The sequence below is a fragment of the Oncorhynchus mykiss genome, chromosome 1, assembly GCF_057628025.1.
Source record: "Oncorhynchus mykiss isolate SJ-2025 chromosome 1, ASM5762802v1, whole genome shotgun sequence".
NCBI lineage: Eukaryota > Metazoa > Chordata > Actinopteri > Salmoniformes > Salmonidae > Oncorhynchus > Oncorhynchus mykiss.
Genome location: NC_143022.1, coordinates 21,549,822 through 21,574,738, shown reverse-complemented (window position 1 = coordinate 21,574,738; position 24,917 = coordinate 21,549,822). Strand labels below are relative to the sequence as shown.

The 24,917-nt window shown below is 43.6% G+C and overlaps 2 protein-coding genes across 5 annotated transcripts in view; both read left to right on the top strand.

Annotated features, from left to right (window-relative positions):
• The first annotated feature begins 1,132 nt into the window (after window positions 1-1,132).
• gpx4a (glutathione peroxidase 4a) lies at window positions 1,133-11,759 on the top strand. The gene is made up of 7 exons (XM_021585624.3): window positions 1,133-1,273; window positions 1,692-1,786; window positions 1,922-2,066; window positions 2,158-2,309; window positions 2,779-2,803; window positions 3,241-3,300; window positions 11,412-11,759. Exons 1-7 carry the CDS (start codon window positions 1,223-1,225, stop codon window positions 11,442-11,444), a joined length of 561 nt encoding a protein of 186 aa, XP_021441299.1. The 5' UTR covers window positions 1,133-1,222; the 3' UTR covers window positions 11,445-11,759.
• Window positions 11,760-13,246: 1,487 nt separating this feature from the next.
• The window catches only part of LOC110505771 (phosphatidylinositol 4-phosphate 5-kinase type-1 gamma), an 86,126-nt gene continuing 74,455 nt past the window's right edge, over window positions 13,247-24,917 (top strand). For 3 of the 4 annotated variants that reach the window (XM_036966107.2, XM_036966143.2, XM_036966021.2), the window contains exon 1: window positions 13,593-14,060. In XM_036966107.2, coding sequence (XP_036822002.2) covers window positions 13,922-14,060 — 139 coding nt within the window. In that variant the 5' untranslated portion in view covers window positions 13,593-13,921. Of the gene's footprint in view, window positions 14,061-24,917 lie in introns of all 4 variants that reach the window. The other variant, XM_090203610.1, reaches the window with a different exon arrangement.

Sequence of the window (24,917 nt, the reverse complement as noted above, 5' to 3'; positions counted from 1 at the left end):
ATGTAATTATACTACTCTACATGCTGTTCTCTTCATTTGATGTCTGTGAAAGAGCTGTGTACATACAGGGTGTTAAAAGGTATTGTGTCTGGATGTCAGAAAAAGTATGGACACATGATCATCATCTGGCTGGTTTTCAGTTTAATTATTCATTTGGTATCTGGGGTGTACACAGGGTAGGCTATGTGGTATCACAAGTCAGAACCTCCCTGCTCCCTCATCAATCTTATCAGGCTTATAATTGACCTTGTTGTGTTTGTAAGATGACATCATTGAGTGGTAAAGTTTGCACCTTATCAAAATGGTGAAATAATATATACTGAATCAATGTAGTTGCCCAACCACTGTCTTGTACCACTGCCCTCAAATTAAAAGATTGATATTCGAGAAAATCCTATCTCTTAGAAAATGTAAACATGAGTCTCCATGCACATATGTTGCATCTATTCTATACCATATGACGCTAAAGATGTTATGACATTTGATGGAATAAAGAACCTCTGAAATAGGAAAGAACTGAGGCTTTTTGAAACCCTTGTTTACATGCTCTGCAGAATGATTAGGCTCTTTTGTGCGAGTCATTTGTTGAGACTTACAGTATGAATAGCCTACTGTAATTGAACATCTCTATCGCAAACAGAAATTGTTTCATTGTATGCCTTTGTCAAGTGAAGGTTCATCTAAGTTGATATGATATCCTGACAAAGGTCATAAGTTAACTGCATATGGGCAATATACATCCAAATATAGTTGTTGTTTGGTGTAATAGTGGGTTTTTGGACCATATTGATAGTTTTGCTCCATCCTTTTTAAAATGTTATTGTTAATGTGAAATGTTACTGTTCATTTAGTCATAGAGAAGTACTACTGTGTTCTGTACTTTTTGAATTATGTATTTAGCAAGGTCAGTTCCCAAAGATGAGGTTACCTTTGTCCTGTGCAAGTCACACTTTGTGTCACTTCTAGGAAGAGATAACAGTATGTAATGAGGACCACTGATTGTGCAGGCGTTATCATCCTTTGCCTGTCAGTGGTCAGCATAAAAGCATCCTATCAGAGAAGAATGCCATATCTTCCTAGTTATTGATTGTCAGAGTTTCATAAATTGGGGGATTAGAGTGTGTACTGTACTGAAAGGCTCAGTCAGTCAAAGGTGCGTGGGACAGAAGACTGTGCGGTCAAATCACAGGGATATTGTCACATCCCTTACTGAAAGGGAATCATGGGTCTACTAGGATCTGCTGTCCTTTTCTCTGTCTTGCTGCAGACTTTAGTAAGATCACGGATAAATGTTTTGCCGATATTGGATATGGCAGGTTTTCTTATGTTTACATCTGCTGTCGAATCTTTCTGAGAATGTATGCCAGGTGCATAGTGTGTTTATTGTTGGAGGGGAAATACACCCTTGTAATCAGTAACTTTTTAACACATCAATTGCTGCTTTTCTGTCATTCAAACACATTTTCGAAATATGTTATTATGTAGATTTCCGTGTAGAATGGATGAGAGCAAAGGCATTTCATTTGAGTGATGACGATCACTCTGAAAGAGAGAGAGATTTGCTGAGTCTTTCCTTTACAGTGAGTGTGAGTGAGCACACGTGCGTGCCTGCACACACACCAGCCAGCTAGCAGCAAACGGTATACTTTTAATATTTGGACTTACTTTATTTCTTCTCACCTCTCTCGCAGTCTGCCCCGACAGAGGACTGGCAGACAGCCACATCTATTTATGACTTCTCTGCCAAGGATATTGATGGCAACGAGGTGTCCCTGGAGAAATACAGGTTAGTGGGTGAAAAAACAAGTTACTCAGCACTCCAAAATACTAAATAACCACAATCATGTTACATATCATTCACCATACCCCTTCCAAAAGCCTCTGACCTGTTCTCTCCTGTGTTTTTAATGTGTTTGTGTAGGGGAGATGTTGTCATCATCGTCAACGTTGCCTCTAAATGAGGGAAAACCCCGGTAAACTATTCTCAGTTTGCGGAGATGCACGCGAAGTACGCTGAGAAAGGTTTACGCATCCTGGCCTTCCCTTCCAACCAGTTCGGGAGTCAGGTAGCTACACCTCTCTTCATCAAAACATTTTTCTCACCTAAAACATTTATTCTCTTGCCATTTTATTACGTGTCTTATGTGTTCATTTTAGGAACCTGGCACTGAAGCTCAGATCAAGGACTTTGCTAAGTCATACAATGCTGAGTTCCCAATGTTCAGTAAGATTGACGTGAACGGGGATAACGCCCACCCCCTGTGGAAGTGGCTGAAGGAGCAGCCCAACGGGAAAGGCTTCCTGGGAAAGTAAGTGGAAACGTTTTGGAGAGACGTGTCACAACTAGCGTGATTAGACTCGCATATCATTTTTGATGGCCATGAATATAAAATATATTGTATTTTTTATTTAACCAGGTAAGTCATTTAAGAACAAATTCTTATTTACAATGACGGCCAAACCCGGATGACGCTGGGCTAATTGTGCACCGCCCTATGGGACTCCCAATCACGGCCGGATGTGATTCAGCCTGGATTTGAACCAGGGACTGTAGTGTCACTTCTTGCACTGAGATGCAGTGCCTTAGACCGCTGTTAATACTTTAAATACATTATATCAAATTATTTACAAACTGCTTACTAATGCTCCGCAAAGTATTTGATAATAGCTTATATACCGTAATATAAGCAGATATTTCAAATGTAACATGTATGAGTTTGGTTGTTGTCACTGTGTTAATGATTACTTTATCTTATGATCTTGTTTTCTTCCCAACAGTGGCATCAAGTGGAATTTCACAAAGGTAAATATTTCTTATTAGTCATCATCATATATCCCCATCAGCAGAAAGTTGACATAGGAGTTACCCAGATTTATATGCCAAGCGTTTATCTCTGGTGAAAGCAAAGGTTGCTCATTGCATGCCCATTGAGTTCAATGTTATAGCCTCTCTTAATAAAATGAAAATGGTAGTCTTATTATTATTGTCTTTCTTGGCCCAGTGTCATACAAATACATACTTAAATGGAAGTATATTTCAGCATTTATGAGTTGGAGAGTTGTGGGGTTAACGAATTGAAAACAAAAACACCTAATGACTATTATCAGATTTTGCAGTTAGATCATGGAAGTTTAAAGTGATTCTTCTGTTATGAATTTGTAAGTGTTTTTAATCCCGGACTGAATCTTTAATGCAGAATGAGTTTCAATGTCCATTGCTTCTTCTTTCTGTATTTGTAGTTCCTGATCAACAGAGAGGGCCAGGTTATGAAGAGATATGGACCAATGGATGATCCCAGTGTAAGTCAATGACTGTAATTACAGCACAGGCCTATGATGGGCTCACTGACACGTACGTCCATGTGATGTAGCACTCAGCCATAACCTCAGGGCTGGCCTGGAATAACCCTCTCCATCATTCTGCCTTGTGACTTTGCTACTGAAATGATGCATTATCGACCATTTATAAATGCTTCCTGGAATTTTTTTTATGTGAATACAACCCTGTAAAATTGGAAGTAGTGGGGAGTGAGTGGGGGGGGGGGGGGGATCCTCTATCAAGCACACAGAAAATGTGAATATAGGGCATGCTTTCTTTAATGGCTGCTCAAACATGGTATACAGTGGGTTGCAAAAAAGTATTTAGTCAGCCACCAATTGTGCAAGTTCTCCCACTTAAAAAGATGAGAGAGGCCTGTAATTTTCATCATAGGTACACTTCAACTATGACAGACAAAATGAGAAAAAAAAATCCAGAAAATCACATTTAGGATTTTTAATGAATTTATTTGCAAATTATGGTGGAAAATAAGTATTTGGTTACCAACAAACAAGCAAGATTTCTGGCTCTCACAGACCTGTAACTTCTTCTTTAAGAGGCTCCTCTGTCCTCCACTCGTTACCTGTATTAATGGCACCTGTTTGAAAGACACCTGTCCACAACCTCAAACAGTCACACTCCAAACTCCACTATGGCCAAGACCAAAGAGCTGTCAAAGGACACCAGAAAAAAAATTGTAGACCTGCAACAGGCTGGGAAGACTGAATCTGCAATAGGTAAGCAGCTTGGTTTGAAGAAATCAACTGTGGGAGCAATTATTAGGAAATGGAAGACACACAAGACCACTGATAATCTCCCTCGATCTGGGGCTCCACGCAAGATCTCACCCCATGTGGGTCAAAATGATCACAAGAACGGTGAGCAAAATTCCCAGAACCACACGGGGGGATCTAGTGAATGACCTGCAGATAGCTGGGACCAAAGCCTACCATCAGTAACTCACTACGCCGCCAGGGACTCAAATCGTGCAGTGCCAGACGTGTCCCCCTGCTTAAGCCAGTACATGTCCAGGCCCGTCTGAAGTTTGCTAGAGAGCATTTGGATGATCCAGAAGAAGATTGGTAGAATGTCATATGATCAGATGAAACCAAAATATAACTTTTTGGTAAAAACTCAACTCGTTGTGTTTGGAGGACAAAGAATGCTGAGTTGCATCCAAAGAACACCATACCTACTGTGAAGCATGGGGGTGGAGACATCAAATTCAATCAATCAAATTTATTTTATATAGCCCTTTGTACATCAGCTGATATCTCAAAGTGCTGTACAGAAACCCAGCCTAAAACCCCAAACAGCAAGCAATGCAGGTGAAGAAGCACGGTGGCTAGGAAAAACTCCCTAGAAAGGCCAAAACCTAGGAAGAAACCTAGAGAGGAACCAGGCTATGTGGGGTGGCCAGTCCTCTTCTGGCTGTGCCGGGTGGAGATTATAACAAAACATGGTCAAGATGTTCAAATGTTCATAAATGACCAGCATGGTCGAATAATAATAAGGCAGAATAGTTGAAACTGGAGCAGCAGCACAGTCAGGTGGACTGGGGACAGCAAGGAGTCATCATGTCAGGTAGTCCTGGGGCATGGTCCTAGGGCTCAGGTCCTCCGAGAGAGAGAAAGAGAGAAGGAGAGAATTAGAGAACGCACACTTAGATTCACACAGGACACCGAATAGGACAGGAGAAGTACTCCAGATATAACAAACTGACCCTAGCCCCCCGACACATAAACTACTGCAGCATAAATACTGGAGGCTGAGACAGGAGGGGTCAGGAGACACTGTGGCCCACTCCGAGGACACCCCCGGACAGGGCCAAACAGGAAGGATATAACCCCACCCACTTTGCCAAAGCACAGCCCCCACACCACTAGAGGGATATCTTCAACCACCAACATACCATCCTGAGACAAGCCTGAGTATAGCCCACAAAGACCTCCGCCACGGCACAACTTAAGGGGGGGGCAACCCAGACAGGATGACCACATCAGTGACTCAACCCACTCAGGTGACGCACCCCCTCCAGGGACGGCATGAGAGAGCCCCAGTAAAGCCAGTGACTCAGCCCCTGTAATAGGGTTAGAGGCAGAGAATCCCAGTGGAAAGAGGGGAACCGGCCAGGCAGAGACAGCAAGGGTGGTTCGTTGCTCCAGAGCCTTTCCGTTCACCCTCCCACTCCTGGGCCAGACTACACTCAATCATATGACCCACTGAAGAGATGAGTCTTCAGTAGAGACTTAAAGGTTGAGACCGAGTTTGCGTCTCTGACATGGGTAGGCAGACCGTTCCATAAAAATGGAGCTCTATAGGAGAAAGCCCTGCCTCCAGCTGTTTGCTTAAAAATTCTAGGGACAATTAGGAGGCCTGCGTCTTGTGACCGTAGCGTACGTGTAGGTATGTACGGCAGGACCAAATCAGAGAGATAGATAAGAGCAAGCCCATGTAATGCTTTGTAGGTTAGCAGTAAAACCTTGAAATCAGCCCTTGCAGGAAGCCAGTGTAGAGAGGCTAGCACTGGAGTAATATGATCAAATTTTTTGGTTCTAGTCAGGATTCTAGCAGCCGTATTTAGCACTAACTGAAGTTTATTTAGTGCTTTATCCGGGTAGCCGGAAAGTAGAGCATTGCAGTAGTCTAACCTGGAAGTGACAAAAGCATGGATTAATTTTTCTGCATCATTTTTGGACAGAAAGTTCCTGATTTTTGCAATGTTACGTAGATGGAAAAAAGCTGTCCTTGAAATGGTCTTGATATGTTCTTCAAAAGAGAGATCAGGGTCCAGAGTAACGCCGAGGTCCTTCACAGTTTTATTTGAGACGACTGTACAACCATTAAGATTAATTGTCAGATTCAACAGAAGATCTCTTTGTTTCTTGAGACCTAGAACAAGCATCTCTGTTTTGTCCGAGTTTAAAAGTAGAAAGTTTGCAGCCATCCACTTCCTTATGTCTGAAACACATTCTTCTAGCAAGGGCAATTTTGGGGCTTCACCATGTTTAATTGAAATGTACAGCTGTGTGTCATCCGCATAGCAGTGAAAGTTAACATTATGTTTTCGAATAACATCCCCAAGAGGTAAAATATATAGTGAAAACAATAGTGGTCCTAAAACGGAACCTTGAGGAACACCGAAATTTACAGTTGATTTGTCAGAGGACAGACCATTCACAGAGACAAACTGATATCTTTCCGACAGATAAGATCTAAACCAGGCCAGAACTTGTCCGTGTAGACCAATTTGGGTTTCCAATCTCTCCAAAAGAATGTGGTGATCGATGGTATCAAAAGCAGCACTAAGGTCTAGGAGCACGAGGACAGATGCAGAGCCTCGGTCCGATGCCATTAAAATGTCATTTACCACCTTCACAAGTGCCGTCTCAGTGCTATGATGGGGTCTAAAACCAGACTGAAGCATTTCGTATACATTGTTTGTCTTCAGGAAGGCAGTGAGTTGTTGCGCAACAGCCTTTTCTAAAATTTTTGAGAGGAATGGAAGATTCGATATAGGCCGATTTAGTTTTTTATATTTTCTGGGTCAAGGTTTGGCTTTTTCAAGAGAGGCTTTATTACTGCCACTTTTAGTGAGTTTGGTACACATCCGGTGGATAGAGAGCCGTTTATTATGTTCAACATAGGAGGGCCAAGCACAGGAAGCAGCTCTTTCAGTAGTTTAGTTGGAATAGGGTCCAGTATGCAGCTTGAAGGTTTAGAGGCCATGATTATTTTCATCATTGTGTCAAGAGATATAGTACTAAAACACTTGAGTGTCTCTCTTGATCCTAGGTCCTGGCAGAGTTGTGCAGACTCAGGACAACTGAGCTTTGAAGGAATACGCAGATTTAAGGAAGAGTCCGTAATTTGCTTTCTAATAATCATAATCTTTTCCTCAAAGAAGTTCATGAATTTATCACTGCTAAAGTGAAAGTCATCCTCTCTTGGGGAATGCTGCTTTTTAGTTAGCTTTGCGACAGTATCAAAAAGGAATTTCGGATTGTTCTTATTTTCCTCAATTAAGTTAGAAAAATAGGATGATCGAGCAGCAGTAAGGGCTCTTCGGTACTGCACAGTACTGTCTTTCCAAGCTAGTCGGAAGACTTCCAGTTTGGTGTGGCGCCATTTCCGTTCCAATTTTCTGGAAGCTTGCTTCAGAGCTCGGGTATTTTCTGTGTACCAGGGAGCTAGTTTCTTATGAGAAATGTTTTTAGTTTTTAGGGGTGCAACTGCATCTAGGGTATTGCGCAAGGTTAAGTTGAGTTCCTCAGTTAGGTGGTTAACTGATTTTTGTCCTCTGGCGTCCTTGGGTAGGCAGAAGGAGTCTGGAAGGACATCAAGGAATCTTTGTGTTGTCTGTGAATTTATAGCACGACTTTTGATGATCCTTGGTTGGGGTCTGAGCAGATTATTTGTTGCAATTGCAAACGTAATAAAATGGTGGTCCGATAGTCCAGGATTATGAGGAAAAACATTAAGATCCACAACATTTATTCCATGGGACAAAACTAGGTCCAGCGTATGACTGTGACAGTGAGTGGGTCCAGAGACATGTTGGACAAAACCCACTGAGTCGATGATGGCTCCGAAAGCCTTTTGGAGTGGGTCTGTGGACTTTTCCATGTGAATATTAAAGTCACCAAAGATTAGAATATTATCCGCTATGACTACAAGGTCCGATAGGAATTCAGGGAACTCAGTGAGGAACGCTGTATATGGCCCAGGAGGCCTGTAAACAGTAGCTATAAAAAGTGATTGAGTAGGCTGCATAGATTTCATGACTAGAAGCTCAAAAGACGAAAACGTCATTTTTTTTTTTGTAAATTGAAATTTGCTATCGTAAATGTTAGCAACACCTCCGCCTTTGCGGGATGCACGGGGGATATGGTCACTAGTGTAGCCAGGAGGTGAGGCCTCATTTAACACAGTAAATTCATCAGGCTTAAGCCATGTTTCAGTCAGGCCAATCACATCAAGATTATGATCAGTGATTAGTTCATTGACTATAATTGCCTTTGAAGTAAGGGATCTAACATTAAGTAGCCCTATTTTGAGATGTGAGGTATCATGATCTCTTTCAATAATGACAGGAATGGAGGTGGTCTTTATCCTAGTGAGATTGCTAAGGCGAACACTGCCATGTTTAGTTTTGCCCAACCTAGGTCGAGGCACAGACACGGTCTCAATGGTGATAGCTGAGCTGACTACACTGACTGTGCTAGTGGCAGACTCCACTATGCTGGCAGGCTGGCTAACAGCCTGCTGCCTGGCCTGCACCCTATTTCATTGTGGAGCTAGAGGAGTTAGAGCCCTGTCTATGTTGGTAGATAAAATGAGAGCACCCCTCCAGCTAGGATGGAGTCCGTCACTCCTCAGCAGGTCAGGCTTGGTCCTGTTTGTGGGTGAGTCCCAGAAAGAGGGCCAATTATCTACAAATTCTATATTTTGGGAGGGGCAGAAAACAGTTTTCAACCAGCGATTGAGTTGTGAGACTCTGCTGTAGAGCTCATCACTCCCCCTAACTGGGAGGGGGCCAGAGACAATTACTCGATGCCGACACATCTTTCTAGCTGATTTACACGCAGAAGCTATGTTGCGCTTGGTGATCTCTGACTGTTTCATCCTAACATCGTTGGTGCCGACGTGGATAACAATATCTCTATACTCTCTACACTCGCCAGTTTTAGCTTTAGCCAGCACCATCTTCAGATTAGCCTTAACGTCGTTAGCCCTGCCCCCCGGTAAACAGTGTATGATCGCTGGATGATTCTCAAGTCTAATACTGTGGGTAATGGAGTCGCCAATGACTAGAGTTTTCAATTTGTCAGAGCTAATGGTGGGAAGCTTCGGCGTCTCAGACCCCGTAACGGGAGGAGTAGAGACCAGAGAAGACTCGGCCTCTGACTCCGACCCGCTGCTTAATGGGGAAAACCGGTTGAAAGTTTCTGTCGGCTGAATGAGCGACACCGGTTGAGCGTTCCTACAGCATTTCCCTCCAGAAACCGTGAGAAAGTTGTCCGGCTGCGGGGACTGTGCCAGGGGATTTATACTACTATCTGTACTTACTGGTGGCACAGACGCTGTTTCATCCTTTCCTACACTGAAATTACCCTTGCCTAGCGATTGCGTCTCAAGCTGGGCTTGTAGCACAGCTATCCTCGCCGTAAGGCGAGTACAGCGACTGCAATTAGAAGGCATCATGTTAATGTTACTACTTAGCTTCGGCTGTTGGAGGTCCTGACGAACCGTGTCCAGATAAAGCGTCCGGAGTGAAAAAGTTGAGTAGGAAAAAACAAAAATATAAACGGTAATTAAAAAGTAAAAACCGTAAATTTGTCAGGTAGCAAAACAGGTTGGCAACAAAACGCACAGCAACTCAAAAACAAGTCTGCAAGTCGAGACATCATGCTTTGGGGCTGTTTTTCTGCAAAGGGACCAGGACGACTGATCCGTGTAAAGGAAAGAATGAATGGGGCCATGTATCGTGAGATTTTGAGTGAAAACCTCCTTCCATCAGCAAGGGCATTGAAGATGAAACGTGGCTGGGTCTTTCAGCATGACAATGATCCCAAACACACCGCCCGGGCAACGAAGGAGTGGCTTCGTAAGAAGCATTTCAAGGTCCTAGAGTTGCCTAGCCAGTCTCCAGATCTCAACCCCATAGAAAATCTTTGGAGGGAGTTGAAAGTCCGTGTTGCCCAGCAACAGCCCCAAAACATCACTGCTCTAGAGGAGATCTGCATGGAGGAATGGGCCAAAATACCAGCCACAGTGTGTGAAAACCTTGTGAAGACTTACAGAAAACGTTTGACCTCTGTCATTGCCAACAAAGGGTATATAACAAAGTATTGAGAAACTTTTGTTATTTACCAAATACTTATTTTCCACCATAATTTGCAAATAAATTCATTAAAAATCCTACAATGTGATTTTCTGGATTTTTTTTCTTCTTCTGCTGACTAAATACTTTTTTGCCCCACTGTATCTCTCATAGTGTCTCTCCTGAATGGGAAATCCAACACACCACAAGTGTCTATAGCTGGCTACTGTTATGGCTCTTATCTAACAAATGAAATCCAATTATATTAAATCCATATAAGGAGAGAAACATAACTGAAAATCAAGTAAAAGACATGGATGCTGGAATGGTGTCCTCACTATGTGATTGGCTGGTGACTCATAATATAAAACATCTACCTGTTATGAAGGTCTGGGAGAATGACCTGCAAAGTTCAGGGTATAAATGGGATTGGACCACAATATGGGGAAAAAAATGTGCCTCTTCTAAGAGCCTTGCCCATCAACCTATTACATTTTCTCAAAGGCTTTATTTTACCCCAGAGTGAAGGTTCAAAATGAAGCTTGTGGATAGTTATGTGTAATAAATGTACCCAATCTGAGTTGGGAAATTATATGCATATATTTTGGAGCTGTTTACCGGTAAAGTCTCTTTGGGTTCAAGTGTTTTCAATTGTTTTCTTGGCAGGAATCTACCTGCTCTAGCATTTCCTTATCTTATCCCTCAAAGGCAGATTGTTATGGTTGCATTAACAGCAGGCAAAAAAACCTATTCTAATGGGTTGGTTTGAACCTGCTATTGCCCTTTGCACATGTTGGTTGTTTATATACTAGGATATTGCACAGCTGGAAAGATCCACTGCCAGACTGCGTGGGGCCAAGCCCAAAACTCTGGTCAATTGGTCATATGCTGCCTCCCACTTGCAAGACCTAATTTAACAACAATGTTTGGTCTTGTGGATGGGAGATGGGATTGCCCTGCTTTGTCTACCTTTAATATTCCTATGTGGCTCTGGGTTGGTAACCTTTGAGATTGTAATTTGAATAGGCTGATTGAATTTGGAAATACTGAAACCTATTTGGTTTTAGTTTGATTTTGTCCTTATTTGTATCCTGTTGTTTTTCTTTTTTTTCATTCATTTTGTTTTTTCTCCCTATTGAATTGTACATTTTTGCAAGTATTGTATCTTGAAACTGTCTTAGGACATGCAAGAAAAACAAATAAATCATTGTTCAGAAAAAAGAGACATGGATGCAATTCATCATACCTTTATCTTCTCCTTCCTTTCAGGTGGTGGAGAAGGATCTTCCTAAGTACCTGTAATTCTTCCATGACTGACGGACTAATGCACTGATACTCCATCGCCACCCCCCTGCCCCCCCGGTCAGCCAATGGGTGTGAGTGGGTCCATTCCCCAGACCAGTGACGGTCTGTCCACAAACCCGCCTGACGGACAGGACAGACCTGATGAAAATGGCGTGCAACCCCCTGGGAGGACCCCCTATACCCAGCCAGTACACCGGAGAGGAACCCTGACCTCTACAACTGTTCCCTTTGAATACTTAAAACGGAATGTGCATAATTACAAATATGATCTTAGTGTCATATTCTATAATAAACTAAACTACTTTGTGTTAATTATGTTGTCAAGTGTGTTTATTGTCAATGGGGAATGCGTCTTTCAATGTCTTTGTTTCTTGTTTTTAATTCCCATCACATACTACACAAGTAGAACAGTAATAAAACCATAGTTCCTGTTACTAACCTGTTTTGCTATGCTGATGTTTTGCCATGAGTTGATGATGTGGACAAGGTTGTTCCATGTGATGCAACAAGAAGTTCAAGTTACTGATTACCTAAAAAGGAAATAGTAATTTAGATTTACCACCTGAGAGCATTCCTTCATATGAGTGGTAGTGCTTGAAATTGAATTTGTGAATCTGTTCTGCTGAAATAAATGTTACACTGCCCTCTACTGGATTTGAGAACAAAAATGGTGCAACCATAGTCACTCGCCAGTCATCCCTTTGCTCTGTTGACAGAGACTGTTGGCCACTGAGTATATACTTAAGCAATAAGGCCTGAGAAGGTGTGTGCTGGATACAGCCCCTAGCTGTGGAATATTGGCCACATACCCCACAAACCCCAGAGGTGCCTTATTGATATTACAAACTGGATACCAATGTAATTACAATAGTAAAAAAAAAATGTTTGCCATACCGTGGTATAGGTGCTGATGTACCACAGATTTCACTCAACCAGCATTCAGGACTCAAACCACCCGGGTTTATAATTACGCAATAAGGCACAAGGGGGTGTGGTACAGTATATGGTCAATATACCACGGCTAACACACCGACAGCGTCATTGCGCAAAATAGTATGCAGTATCATCTGGATATGTATAAAACAAAATTTCAACATTCACCTTCTGCTACTGTTTTTGTCAAGCCGTCTATGCATAGGTTTGATAAGTCCAACGTATGCACCACACTGAACACACTGCAACTGCCTCTGCAATGCAATGCTGCAAGGCAAACACAGCGTTTCATTGGAAATGAATGTAATTCTGGTTTACCAAAATGCATTGACGCTGTCTGCGTTTTCAAAGCATAAGGGCCTGGATACAGCCCTTAGCTGTGGTATATTGGCCATATACCACACACCCCTGAGGTGCCTTATTGCTATTAGAAACTGGTTACCAATGTAATTAGAACACAAAGATAATTTGTCATACCTGTGGTATACAGTCTGAAATAGTACGGCTTTCAGCCAACCAGCATTCAGTACTCGAACCACACAGTTTATAATCACAAATTAACACTCATGATGAATCTGCCTTTGATTAATAATCAACATTAAGACCAGTCAGATTTAATCAAGTTCTGTAGATGGACGGGTCAGGTTAGTTCGAAATGCAGTTCACATTGCCATTCACAACAACAGCTCTTCTTTCAGTTGATTAAGTTAAGAAGAGCACTTTGCCAACCAGAATAAACTTGAGGACCTGATAGTTGGCAAAATAACAACAAAGCCCAGCCATTCTATAATACCACAAATGCTATTTTCCTTTTAACTCTCCTACCAAGAAGAGCAGAAGCCTTCATGCCTCTGCAGGTGCCTGTCAGTCATTCTGCAACCTGAGGTTTTCCGATGTTGGAAGAGGAGCAGTGCCAAGGATATCAGACATCAAAGGCAATCCCTGGCTTTTGTTGATGGGAACAATCAATATGTTAGAGTATTCCATCTTTGTGCAGAATTCATGCTCAATAGATGCTCTGGTCATCATCCATTTTGAAAGGTCATGGACAGGGGCGAAGGTCGGTAGCTAGTCACCCTTTTTGAGGATAAAACCTTTTTCCTCGTCAATTAAAAGAGGAAGGATTCAATCAAGCAGTTAATTTGGTTTATTGTAGCTATATTTAATGTATCATTGCCTTGCACAGGAGAATGCGTGACGTACAGCCAAGTCAATGTCAGCAGTTCTTCAAGAATCAGTCGGAGGGAGACAGAATGCACAGCATCAAGCCAGCGACAGCAGAAAGTGCAGTCGAACCGAGAGGACCTGTGTCGCCAACGGGCTGATAACCACTGCACGGATGCCTGGTCCATAACGGATATCACACTGAATTTATTGTTCTAATTTCATCGTATGGTTTAGCTGTAGGACGCTGAATAACAACCGTTCTTTTTCGCGGCATCGCAGTTGGTCTTTCATTCAACAACCGTTCTTTTTCGCTGAATCGCACCATCGCAGTTGGTCTTTCATTCGGAAGGCTTGCCCTTTCTCCGGGAGTCTGGATGGAAGCAGCACTGCCAGTAGCCGAGGGAGCGGTTGGGCTGTCAGAGGCCAGGGAAGCGAGTCCTTTTTCCGGGGCCACAGCATCCGAGGATGCGGACACTGTCATTGGAGTAAGCTATGGAATGGATAGCGACTTCGGTAACTAAATATTTGTATTGATTGTAGCTATATCTGGCATTGTATTAGCTATCTGTGTTGATGCAGTTCCAGCCGTGGCTGTGGTTCTGTGTTTCATCTTCTAGCCATGCAAGGGGTGTAAGCAAGCTATGCGAGCTAGCTGCTAGCCATACCGACTAACGTTAGCAGCAAGCTAACTCACTGAATGCCACATCAATTGCATTTCATACAGGGTGAAAATAAGTAATTTGTCAAATGTTTAACTTTGACATTCGCAAGCACCCGAAAATTCCTTGATGAATAAGCGTGCCAGTAGTAGTGAGGAGTCGACTCCCATTTCTGGTTGTCAAGCTAGCGGAATCAAGTCCTAGAATTCAGTATTTTAGCAATGTAGGAAACTATTTGCCGTACACAAACTCTTGCATCTTTCACAGCAAAGAAAGAGCAAGATAGCAAGAGATGGGAGGGTGCACAGCCAGGCATGGGTAGACGTGTCCGCTACCAGGCAAACCGCCAGAACCGTGCATCGGTAATAAGATGTAGACTATCGCAATGCTGTATGTCGCCATTTCTTGGCTTGCAATGTCTCTCACAAGTTCACTGAAGTAGGGGTTATCAATGAGTAGGCTGAGCTATTCTACACGCAACAGACCGAAGACCAAACACACACTAGCGTTTTTCATAACGAGGAGGCGGCGAGGGAAAGCGAGTCCGGGCAGTCAGAACCAAATCTTTGTCATCTGTATCTAGAAATGTCTAGAAATTAACCAAAAACATATTAACGTGCATATCAGGCTGTCATTGAGCATGGCTACGCTGTTCTTCGTGGTGCCAGTGAATTGAAGTTGAACATCGACAAATGCATCAGTTTAATTAGGCCTGTCCTAGGCAATAGATCGCAAAGCATCATACCCGCTAAACTTTTTGGAAATGGTACATTTTAATTTTCTCATCCATTTTCACGCCTAGAATAAAAAAAACAAGGCTTCCGTTATAAGGGTCAATTATTAGATTTAAAAAATAAAATGACAGCAGAAATATTCTAGTTTCTACACATCACCTAGGCCATTTATATGCTAAATTGATGAGCAAATGGGCAGCTCGTGCTGATGTCAGTCCCCCAGAACGCAAATGTAGACTTCCTAGTAAGAGTCTGCAATAATGAGGTGGTGTGTGCGCATCCGTTTGTGTATTTTGGGAGTCGAGCAAGAGTCGACTCCTACGACTCGAGGCCAGAAATCCTGGAGCCGTGCATCACTGACTGACAGTGACGCTTACCTTGTAGTGTGTAAAATATGGCAGGTATAGTTTAGCTGTCTAGCTAGCTACTATCTTTGAAATAAATCTGAAGAATGCATTCAAGGATTTGAAAATAATCTTGTTTTATTCATAGCATTTTTCCCCAGTTTGTCTTATTTTTCTATTAACTGTATGCAATACTTCCTGATTCGAGTTCTATCCAGGCCATGATTCTATAGGTCTACTTTGAGGTATACTTGAAAAGGAGAGCCGCACACTCTAGGGGCTCAGATACAATAATTTAATAACCTTATAACCAGCGTTTCGACAGACAAGCTGTCTTCATCAGGGTATAACTTAGAGGTATAGCCTAGGTTACCTATACTGTAATCTATTCAGAAATATTATTATTTTTAAAGGTTATGTATGATGGCTGTGCTGCAATGGCCAGATGAGAACATTTCATATAGCTGAATTTGAATGCACAGTCTAGGTTTTCTCCTCTTGCTATTTTTCTTGGCTTTCAACACTGTGGACTGATTCCAAATCCCTTCATCCGACAGTGCCAGAAACCCACTTGATTAAACCTTTTCTGCATGTCCTCTCTTCTGTAGAGGGCTCTGGAAATAATGAGGTTTGTGAAGGTTCGGCTCATCTCAAATGTTGGTGATAGTGGATTGGCTTTCTTTAAAATTACGTTTCTTATCACTGTATTTTTGGAAGCAAAACTGATGGTTCAAAAAATGAATTTGCCTACTAGGCCATTGCAGTTCCTTATTATCTATTTTTTGTAAGCTCATCCTTCTCATTGAATCTGTTTTAGCCAGGGAATACGATGATAAATAGCTTCATTGCTAGGCCTAACTCTGGCAATTTGACACTGAGAACTACAAATAGTGAGTAATGTGCAGTGTTCCTGTCAACTAAATGAGGTGAAGATATTTCTAACATTCACTCCAGCCCAGTTTCACTTTTTGGGGAGATTTATTGATACTTTACAGATTTCTGAAAGCAAAAGCTCGCATTTCACATTAAAATGTGGGCCTAACTTTATTTACAGTGCAGTCAACTTGCATGTCATGCCACATAACATACTTTAATAGCGGTTGCGTAATAGCAGAATGTGTGCAATGGATTTCCTCCTAACGTGTGTGTATGTGTGGAGTTGCTGAGCCAGCTGTGTCAGTCCCGTCATGTTAGCTGGTCCTCTTAATCTTCCAGCCTTGACATACAGTTATCATGTCCCTTGTGAGAAGAGCGCTGACTCTGACAAGAGGCAAGGCAATACTTCAGCACAAGACTCCCATGAATCAGTCTAGGGAGGGACATGCAGGAGTGTTGCTGCTTAGCTATGGGTGAAAATAAAAGTTCAGTTTGAGTGTGCACATTGCACTGAATGTACAGGAATGCATGCATGGAAATCTTCACACATAAGAAAACAATTCATGTAGAGAAGTGTAGACTAAACGGACACCATGCTATTCTGCCACTGGGATTTGTACTGGTACAGTATATCCTATTGGTTTACATCCCTTTTGAGCATTTTTCCTTTGCCAAGATAGGTGTGGCATATCAAGAAGCTGATTAAACAATGATCATTACACAGGTGCACCTAGGGCCGGGGACAATAAAAGGCTCTCTAAAATGTGCAGTTGTCACAAGCAATGCCACAGACGTCTTATTTATAAAAGTTTTGAGGGAGCGTGCAATTGGCATGCTGACTGCAGGAATGTCCACCAGAGCTGTTGCCAGAGCATTTCATGTTTCTCTACCATAAGTCGCCTCCAATGTTGTTTTAGAGTATTTGGCAGTACTTCCAACTTGCCACACAACTGCAGGCCACGTGTAACCACGCCAGCCCAGGACCTCCACATTCAGGATCGTCTGAGACCAGGACAATTTCTCTCTAAAGGCCATTTGTGGGAAAAACTCATTCTGATTGGCTGGGCCAATGCCTTCCTTTGGCTGCACCCCTGCCCAGTCATGTGGAATCTGTAGATATGGTCCAACTTTTTCAATTGTCTGGTTTCCTTATGAACTCATTGTTGCATTTATATATTTTGAGTATAGTAGCCTATACTAGACATTTGATATAAGCTTAAGCATATGGGTGACTGTTAATGGAGAAATGGATGGCTACAAACTGGATTGTTGTCCATTAGCCCAGATCTAGGCTAATATAGACATTCTTACCCACCAAGGCCAAAATCTACCCGCATTTGGCAGGTGTTAATTTTCCACCCTGAGGCTGATGGAGTGTTAGCGAAATATTTGACAAATTAAGTTTAATTTAGACCAAGTAAATGAAAACACCGCTTTCCACAGACATGCAATGAAAGCTTTCCGTGTAGGAATGCCAACTGACGTATGGAGAGAGAATTCTCTCACGTAGTCACGGAAATCACTCAGCGTCCCTGGGGATGTTTGATACAGCTAACTCCATTCTTTGGAGAGCAAATTAGGCTTGTTTTTCAGGAAACCAACAATGTCACATCACGTGACTAACCAAATTTTATTTGGCATATGCGCTGAATACAAGGTCTTTGAAATACTTACAAGCCCCTAACCAACAATGCAGTTAAAATGTCAAACAATTAAAGAGCAGCAGTAAAATAACAATAGCGAGGCTATAGACAGTGGGTACCGGTACAGAGTCAATGTGTGGGGACACCGGTTAGTCAAGGTAATATGTTCATGTTACACATGCCTCTTGGAGGTAACGCAACACAACTCCCCGTGGAGTGAAAGAGGTATGGGATTGCAGGTGCGGTAAGGATGACAATTTCACCGTTACTGGGAATTTATTTCCTCCTTCACACAGTAATTTGGGGAAAAGGGGCTGGACGGAACCAAAGAAACTGTTAAATAGCCCCCTCTCATACCTTACCTATCTTAACACCACCTGGCACGCTAGCCAAAATACAGGTCTTACCTAGTGTGCATAGACAAATACTACAGGTATATGTATGCCCGCAGGCCTCTTGCCTAATCACTCCCAAGGTGCCTTCCCCCTGGGAACAAAAACAATAATTACTAATGTAAGTAAACCATTTAAATAAACAGAAACGCTGTCCTTTTGACATGCAGGCCCGGCTACAAAATACTTTACGACAATTATACAGCCCGACTAAGAAGCTCTCTCTTTCCTAACAAAGGAAGACTGGCTTTTATCCAGCTGGAGAAGGAGTCGGTAATTGAAGACAGCTGTATCTCCTGACGAGAGGGCGGGGTCAGATTTCCAATCATCGATGGGGCCGACCAATCAGCTGCTTAGAATTTCAGGAAGCCATCCTGAAACACACACACAACCAAACCCACAGCACAGAAACTGGGGAACGTAACGCATGTAGGTAGAGTTATTAAAGTGACTATGCATAGATAATAACAGAGTAGCAGCAGTGTAAAAGAGGGAGGGCAATGCAAATTGTCAGGGTGGCCATTTGATTGGCTGTTCAGGAGTCTTATGGCTTGGGGTATAAGCTGTTTAGAGCCTCTTGGACCTAGACTTGGCGCTCCGGTACCGCTTGCCATGTGGTAGCAGAGAGAACAGTCTATGACTAGAGTGGCTGGAGTCTTTTACAATTTTTTTTAGGGCCTTCTTCTGCCTGGGATAGAGGTCCTGGTTGGCAGGAAGCTTGGCCCCAGTGATATACTGGGCCGTACGCACTACCCTCTGTAGTGCCTTGTGGTCCGAGGCCGAGCAGTTGCCATACCAGGCAGTGATGCAACCAGTCAGGATGCTCTCGATGGTGCAGTTGTAGAACCCAGTGAGGATCTGAGGACCCATGACACATTTTTTCAGTCTCCTGAGGAGTAATAGGTTTTGTTGTGCCCTCTTCACGACTGTCTTGATGTGCTTGAACCATGTTAGTTTGTTAGTGATGTGGACACCAAGGAACTTGAAGCTCTCAACCTGCTCCACCACAGCCCTGTCGACGAGAATGTGGCCGTGTTAAGGATCAGCGTGGCTTGTGTTGTTACCTACCCTTACCACCTGGGGGCGGTCAGTAAGTCCAGGACCTAGTTTCAGAGGGAGGTGTTTAGTCCCTGGGTCCTTAGCTTATTGATGAGCTTCGTGGTTACTATGGTGTTGAACGCTCAGCTCTAGTCAATGAATAGCATTCTCACATAGGTGTTCCTTTTGTCCAGGTGGGAAAGGGCAGTGTGGAGTCAATAGAGATGGCATCATCTGTGGATCTGTTAGGGCGGTATGGATGATCATTTAAGCTACTGGTGATATCTCCCCAACCTGACACTCCTGTCGTGTAAAAATTCAACCTGAGATTATTTGGCTTCCCTGCTGATATTTGTGTGTTTTATTGAAGTTATTTCAGGAAGAATTCGTTCTAACATTCCAGGTCCTTTCACTATGCCATCTTGACTTCACAGTCAAGTCTAAATTTAGCTACTAGTCTTTCACTCATACTTCCACCCGCACACACCCGTTAAAGTCGTGTGTGTTTGTGCCACGCCTTATGGTGTAGATCTTCCAATTACGAGGTTCAGCTGATAAGCCATAATGGGCTGATTTGTAGGTGCTCCAGCTCCACAGGCCAACTTCATCTGCTGCTGTCTGCTCAGAATGGCTCTTTCCTTGGCCATTTGGTCAGATAAGAGATCATAAAGGTGCGTGCTTAGTCGACAGCCTGACCATTCTAAATAAGTAGAGTAGGCCTAAGCCATCCAATAGGCCAAGGCTATTCATTATATCATCATAACCTATGGAAAGAGGAACAAACATACATTGAACAATGTAAGCGACACGCACTCAAGGAAATTTAGCAGCACAATAAAAAGTATTTGAGATATTAAAGTTAGAATCTCACATTTTTATAGGTGCATTGGTGCTCCTAAGTTTTCATTCCAGGTAGCACAGCAAAATATTTAGGGGCATATGTAAGTAAAATGGTCGCACTGTAGTGCCCTGTAATCAGAATGTTACTGCTGAATAAGGATAAGATCTCACTGATCTGTGGTTGATTGGGATTATTGTTCTATGACAATGTTGTCTGTAATATATTGACTCCATTAGAGCTGGGACATTAAACCAAAAATGATTGACACCGATCACTTATCACAGGCATTTTTCTGATATTGTTCATTGCGATAAGAAGCCTATACTTGACTAATGTGAAGTTTGACACTTTGTGTGCTGTTATTGGTGATTGTTAATGGGACAACTGATGGCTACAACCATAAGTAGTAGTTTTTAAAGGATGATGATGATAATAATAATAATAATAATAATAATAATAATAATGATGATAATAATAATAATAATGAAAACGGTGTTGCACATGAATGTTAAACTTAGCGTTCTATTTATCATTATCGCATCAATTCAGGAAATGTATCCCGATATGGATTTTTTTGTCCATATCGCCCAGCTCTACTCCCCATATTGTTGAGTGTTAATTCTACATGAGATCATCACGTTAGTTAGTGAGAATATGATGTGGGGGTAACCGTGGTTGGTGAAATAACCATCTCACCATTTTGTTCCATTCAGGCCTTCACACTCAAGCAACTGTCATTTTTCGCTTTAGATCAATGAACAGTTCCCCTGTCAGGCTGACATAATTCATCTCACTTAGGCATGCCCTACCTCCTCTCCTTGGTTCTCTCCTGCCCCCAGCCTCATCCTCCCCTCTCCTTGGTTCTCTCCTGCCCCCAGCCTCATCCTCTCATCTCCTTGGTTCTCTCCTGCCCCCAGCCTCATCCTCCCCTCTCCTTGGTTCTCTCCTGCCCCCAGCCTCATCCTCTCCTCTCCTTGGTTCTCTCCTGCCCCCAGCCTCATCCTCCCCTCTCCTTGGTTCTCTCCTGCCACCAGCCTCATCCTCTCTCTCCTTGGTTCTCTCCTGCCCCCAGCCTCATCCTCTCTTCTCCTCTCCTTGGTTCTCTCCTGCCCCCAGCCTCATCCTCCCCTCTCCTTGGTTCTCTCCTGCCCCCAGCCTCATCCTCCCCTCTCCTTGGTTCTCTCCTGCCACCAGCCTCATCCTCCCCTCTCCTTGGTTCTCTCCTGCCACCAGCCTCATCCTCCCCTCTCCTTAGTTCTCTCCTGCCCCCAGCCTCATCCTCTCCTCACCTTGGTTCTCTCCTGCCCCCAGCCTCATCCTCCCCTCTCCTTGGTTCTCTCCTGCCCCCAGCCTCATCCTCTCATCTCCTTGGTTCTCTCCTGCCCCCAGCCTCATCCTCCCCTCTCCTTGGTTCTCTCCTGCCCCCAGCCTCATCCTCCCCTCTCCTTGGTTCTCTCCTGCCCCCAGCCTCATCCTCTCATCTCCTTGGTTCTCTCCTGCCCCCAGCCTCATCCTCTCATCTCCTTGGTTCTCTCCTGCCCCCAGCCTCATCCTCTCATCTCCTTGGTTCTCTCCTGCCCCCAGCCTCATCCTCCCCTCTCCTTGGTTCTCTCCTGCCACCAGCCTCATCCTCCCCTCTCCTTGGTTCTCTCCTACCCCCAGCCTCATCCTCTCATCTCCTTGGTTCTCTCCTACCCCCAGCCTCATCCTCCCCTCTCCTTGGTTCTCTCCTACCCCAGCCTCATCCTCTCATCTCCTTGGTTCTCTCCTACCCCCAGCCTCATCCTCTCATCTCCTTGGTTCTCTCCTACCCCCAGCCTCATCCTCTCATCTCCTTGGTTCTCTCCTGCCCCCAGCCTCATCCTCCCCTCTCCTTGGTTCTCTCCTGCCACCAGCCTCATCCTCCCCTCTCCTTGGTTCTCTCCTACCCCCAGCCTCATCCTCTCATCTCATTGGTTCTCTCCTACCCCCAGCCTCATCCTCCCCTCTCATTGGTTCTCTCCTACCCCCAGCCTCATCCTCTCATCTCCTTGGTTCTCTCCTGCCCCCAGCCTCATCCTCTCCTCTCCTTGGTACTCTCCTGCCCCCAGCCTCATCCTCTCCTCTCCTTGGTACTCTCCTGCCCCCAGCCTCATCCTCTCATCTCCTTGGTTCTCTCCTTCCTCCATCCTCAGAGTCCACACTTGTACCACACCTCTCCCCTCCCCTTGTGAGTCAGTGAATTCCTTGGCTCAGGCACTCGTTCCTCAGCATCCATCCCTCTCTCCTTATCTCTCCCTCTCTGTACTCTTCTGTAGGCTGCTGCTGTCAGAAATGCTGACAGTGGCACAATGGTGTGCCTGCTACCATTGATGGGAACAGATGGGAACATCCTTGTTTTTTGGCTGTTTGTTTGGCTACCCTTGTCGATAGGTTTTCATGTAAGCCCAGTTTTCCATTTGAATGATTTAGAAAAATCATGGAGGCACCATCGTCATTACCTCTACTCTGTGTGTGTCAGTCTGCAGGTGAGGGCTGAGCTCAACTTCAGTTCAGACTTTACTACACCGATGACTTCTGTGTCACGCTGCCCTGTTGTGTACCAAAGGTTGTTGTTGATTCTAGTTACAAGGTGGGTGCTGTGCACACTGTTAAGTAGAGCTATTATAATTTCCTATCCTCTTACTAAAGTCTGGGAGAATCCAGAGCTGTTTGACTTCCAAGCTAACTAGCTAAATTGCCATACATCTTTAATGCTTTTCGACCTGTCCCCAAATTAATGTCATTGGTTCAGAGTTTTTTTTAAATATTTTAACCTGCGTGTTGTGATCGCGTTTCGTGCTGGGGGACAAAATAAATGTATGCACGGCTGGCTTCCGGGTTAAGCGAGCTGTGTGTCAAGAAGCAGTGCAGCTTGGCGGGGTCGTGTTTCGGAGGACGCATGGCTCTCGACCTTCACCTCTCCCGAGTCTGTACGTGATTTGCAGCGATGGGAAAAGACTGTAACTACCAATTTGGATATCACACAATTGGGGAGAAAAAGGGCTAAAAAGTCCCCCCCCCCCAAATTGTTTTATTTTTAAAAATTATATATATTTATAACAAATGTGCCTATTCTGGTCTTGGCACGTGCGCTATAGCCAACAGTTTCCAGATACAGTGTGGGTAGGCTAGTCTATATGATGAGATTATTATGGATAAGAATATTTTATTTGTCAAAGCATCGATCATCATATCACCAGAAAAAGACCATCAATATTTATTGGAGAGGAGAATGAAGATCACTGTGTACTTTCACAACCCGGCCAAGTGAATCATAGTTTACAGTATTTCATCTGTAGCCTAATAAACTGCATGGTTTCCCGAGTCGTAGTGGGAGGACCACACACCATGCCATCTGTAGCCTAATAAACTGCATGGTTTCCCGAGTCGTAGTGGGAGGACCACACACCATGCCATCTGTAGCCTAATAAACTGCATGGTTTCCCGAGTCGTAGTGGGAGGACCACACACCATGCCATCTGTAGCCTAATATACTGCATGGTTTCCCGAGTCGTAGTGGGAGGACCACACACCATGCCATCTGTAGCCTAATAAACTGCATGGTTTCCCGAGTCGTAGTGGGAGGATCACACACCATGCCATCTGTAGCCTAATAAACTGCATGGTTTCCCGAGTCGTAGTGGGAGGACCACACACCATGCCATCTGTAGCCTAATAAACTGCATGGTTTCCCGAGTCGTAGTGGGAGGACCACACACCATGCCATCTGTAGCCTAATAAACTGCATGGTTTCCCGAGTCGTAGTGGGAGGACCACACACCATGCCATCTGTAGCCTAATAAACTGCATGGTTTCCCGAGTCGTAGTGGGAGGACCACACACCATGCCATCTGTAGCCTAATAAACTGCATGGTTTCCCGAGTCGTAGTGGGAGGACCACACACCATGCCATCTGTAGCCTAATAAACTGCATGGTTTCCCGAGTCGTAGTGGGAGGACCACACACCATGCCATCGCGTGACTCCATTTACTTCGATCTCATGGTTGTTCAATAAATATTTGCTCATAAAATAACTTCCACCGTAATTTCTCGCATAATTACTTTTACTGACAAAATGATCCCACCATGTCGAACGAACTAATGGTCTGTCGGTATTTATAAAATTGTACGGAAACTTAATCTTTCCATCATAGTTGTCCTGTTTTTTTTTTATATACGGTATGACTTTACTCTCATAAAAACTATATATGGAAACATGGCTACTGTAACTGATGAATGCAGACTTTGAGTCAGGGCACCATTGATGCGATGTTTCACAAAGTAGAGAGATATGCTGGAGGGGTTATGAATCTTTAATGGTCGTGAACAGTGAGAATTCATTCATTATACAGCGGAGCTGCCGAACTTATTGAACCTTCTCTCTACTGGTTGCCATTCATTCAAAGCCATGTCTATCATTCATGACTCTTAGGCCATGGAGTTGGCTCTAGTCAGTGATTGATTTCAGTGTTTGGCAGAAGTTGTGTGTAAAACATTACACTATCATTTTTTTATCACTTTCCCACATGTTACTATATTTTACTGTTAGGTCTTGTTGCTATGCATAAGACATTTCTGTCTGGATTTATCCTTACTCTCTAGAAGCTGTCATCTTTCTCCATACTTCAGCAGTCAAGATTTACACTGTCAGACTGCCCTTCCCAGTCTTTTTGCATTCAGCAGGGTTTAGTACACATTCAATGATTTCTGTCTAAGCGCACAAGCAGGACACCTTTACACATAGGCTAGGCCTAGGAGGAGGGCTCAGGAGAAAATTGCAGCTCAGTAAGGCTCACATCAAACCGAGTCAGGCCTCAGGCT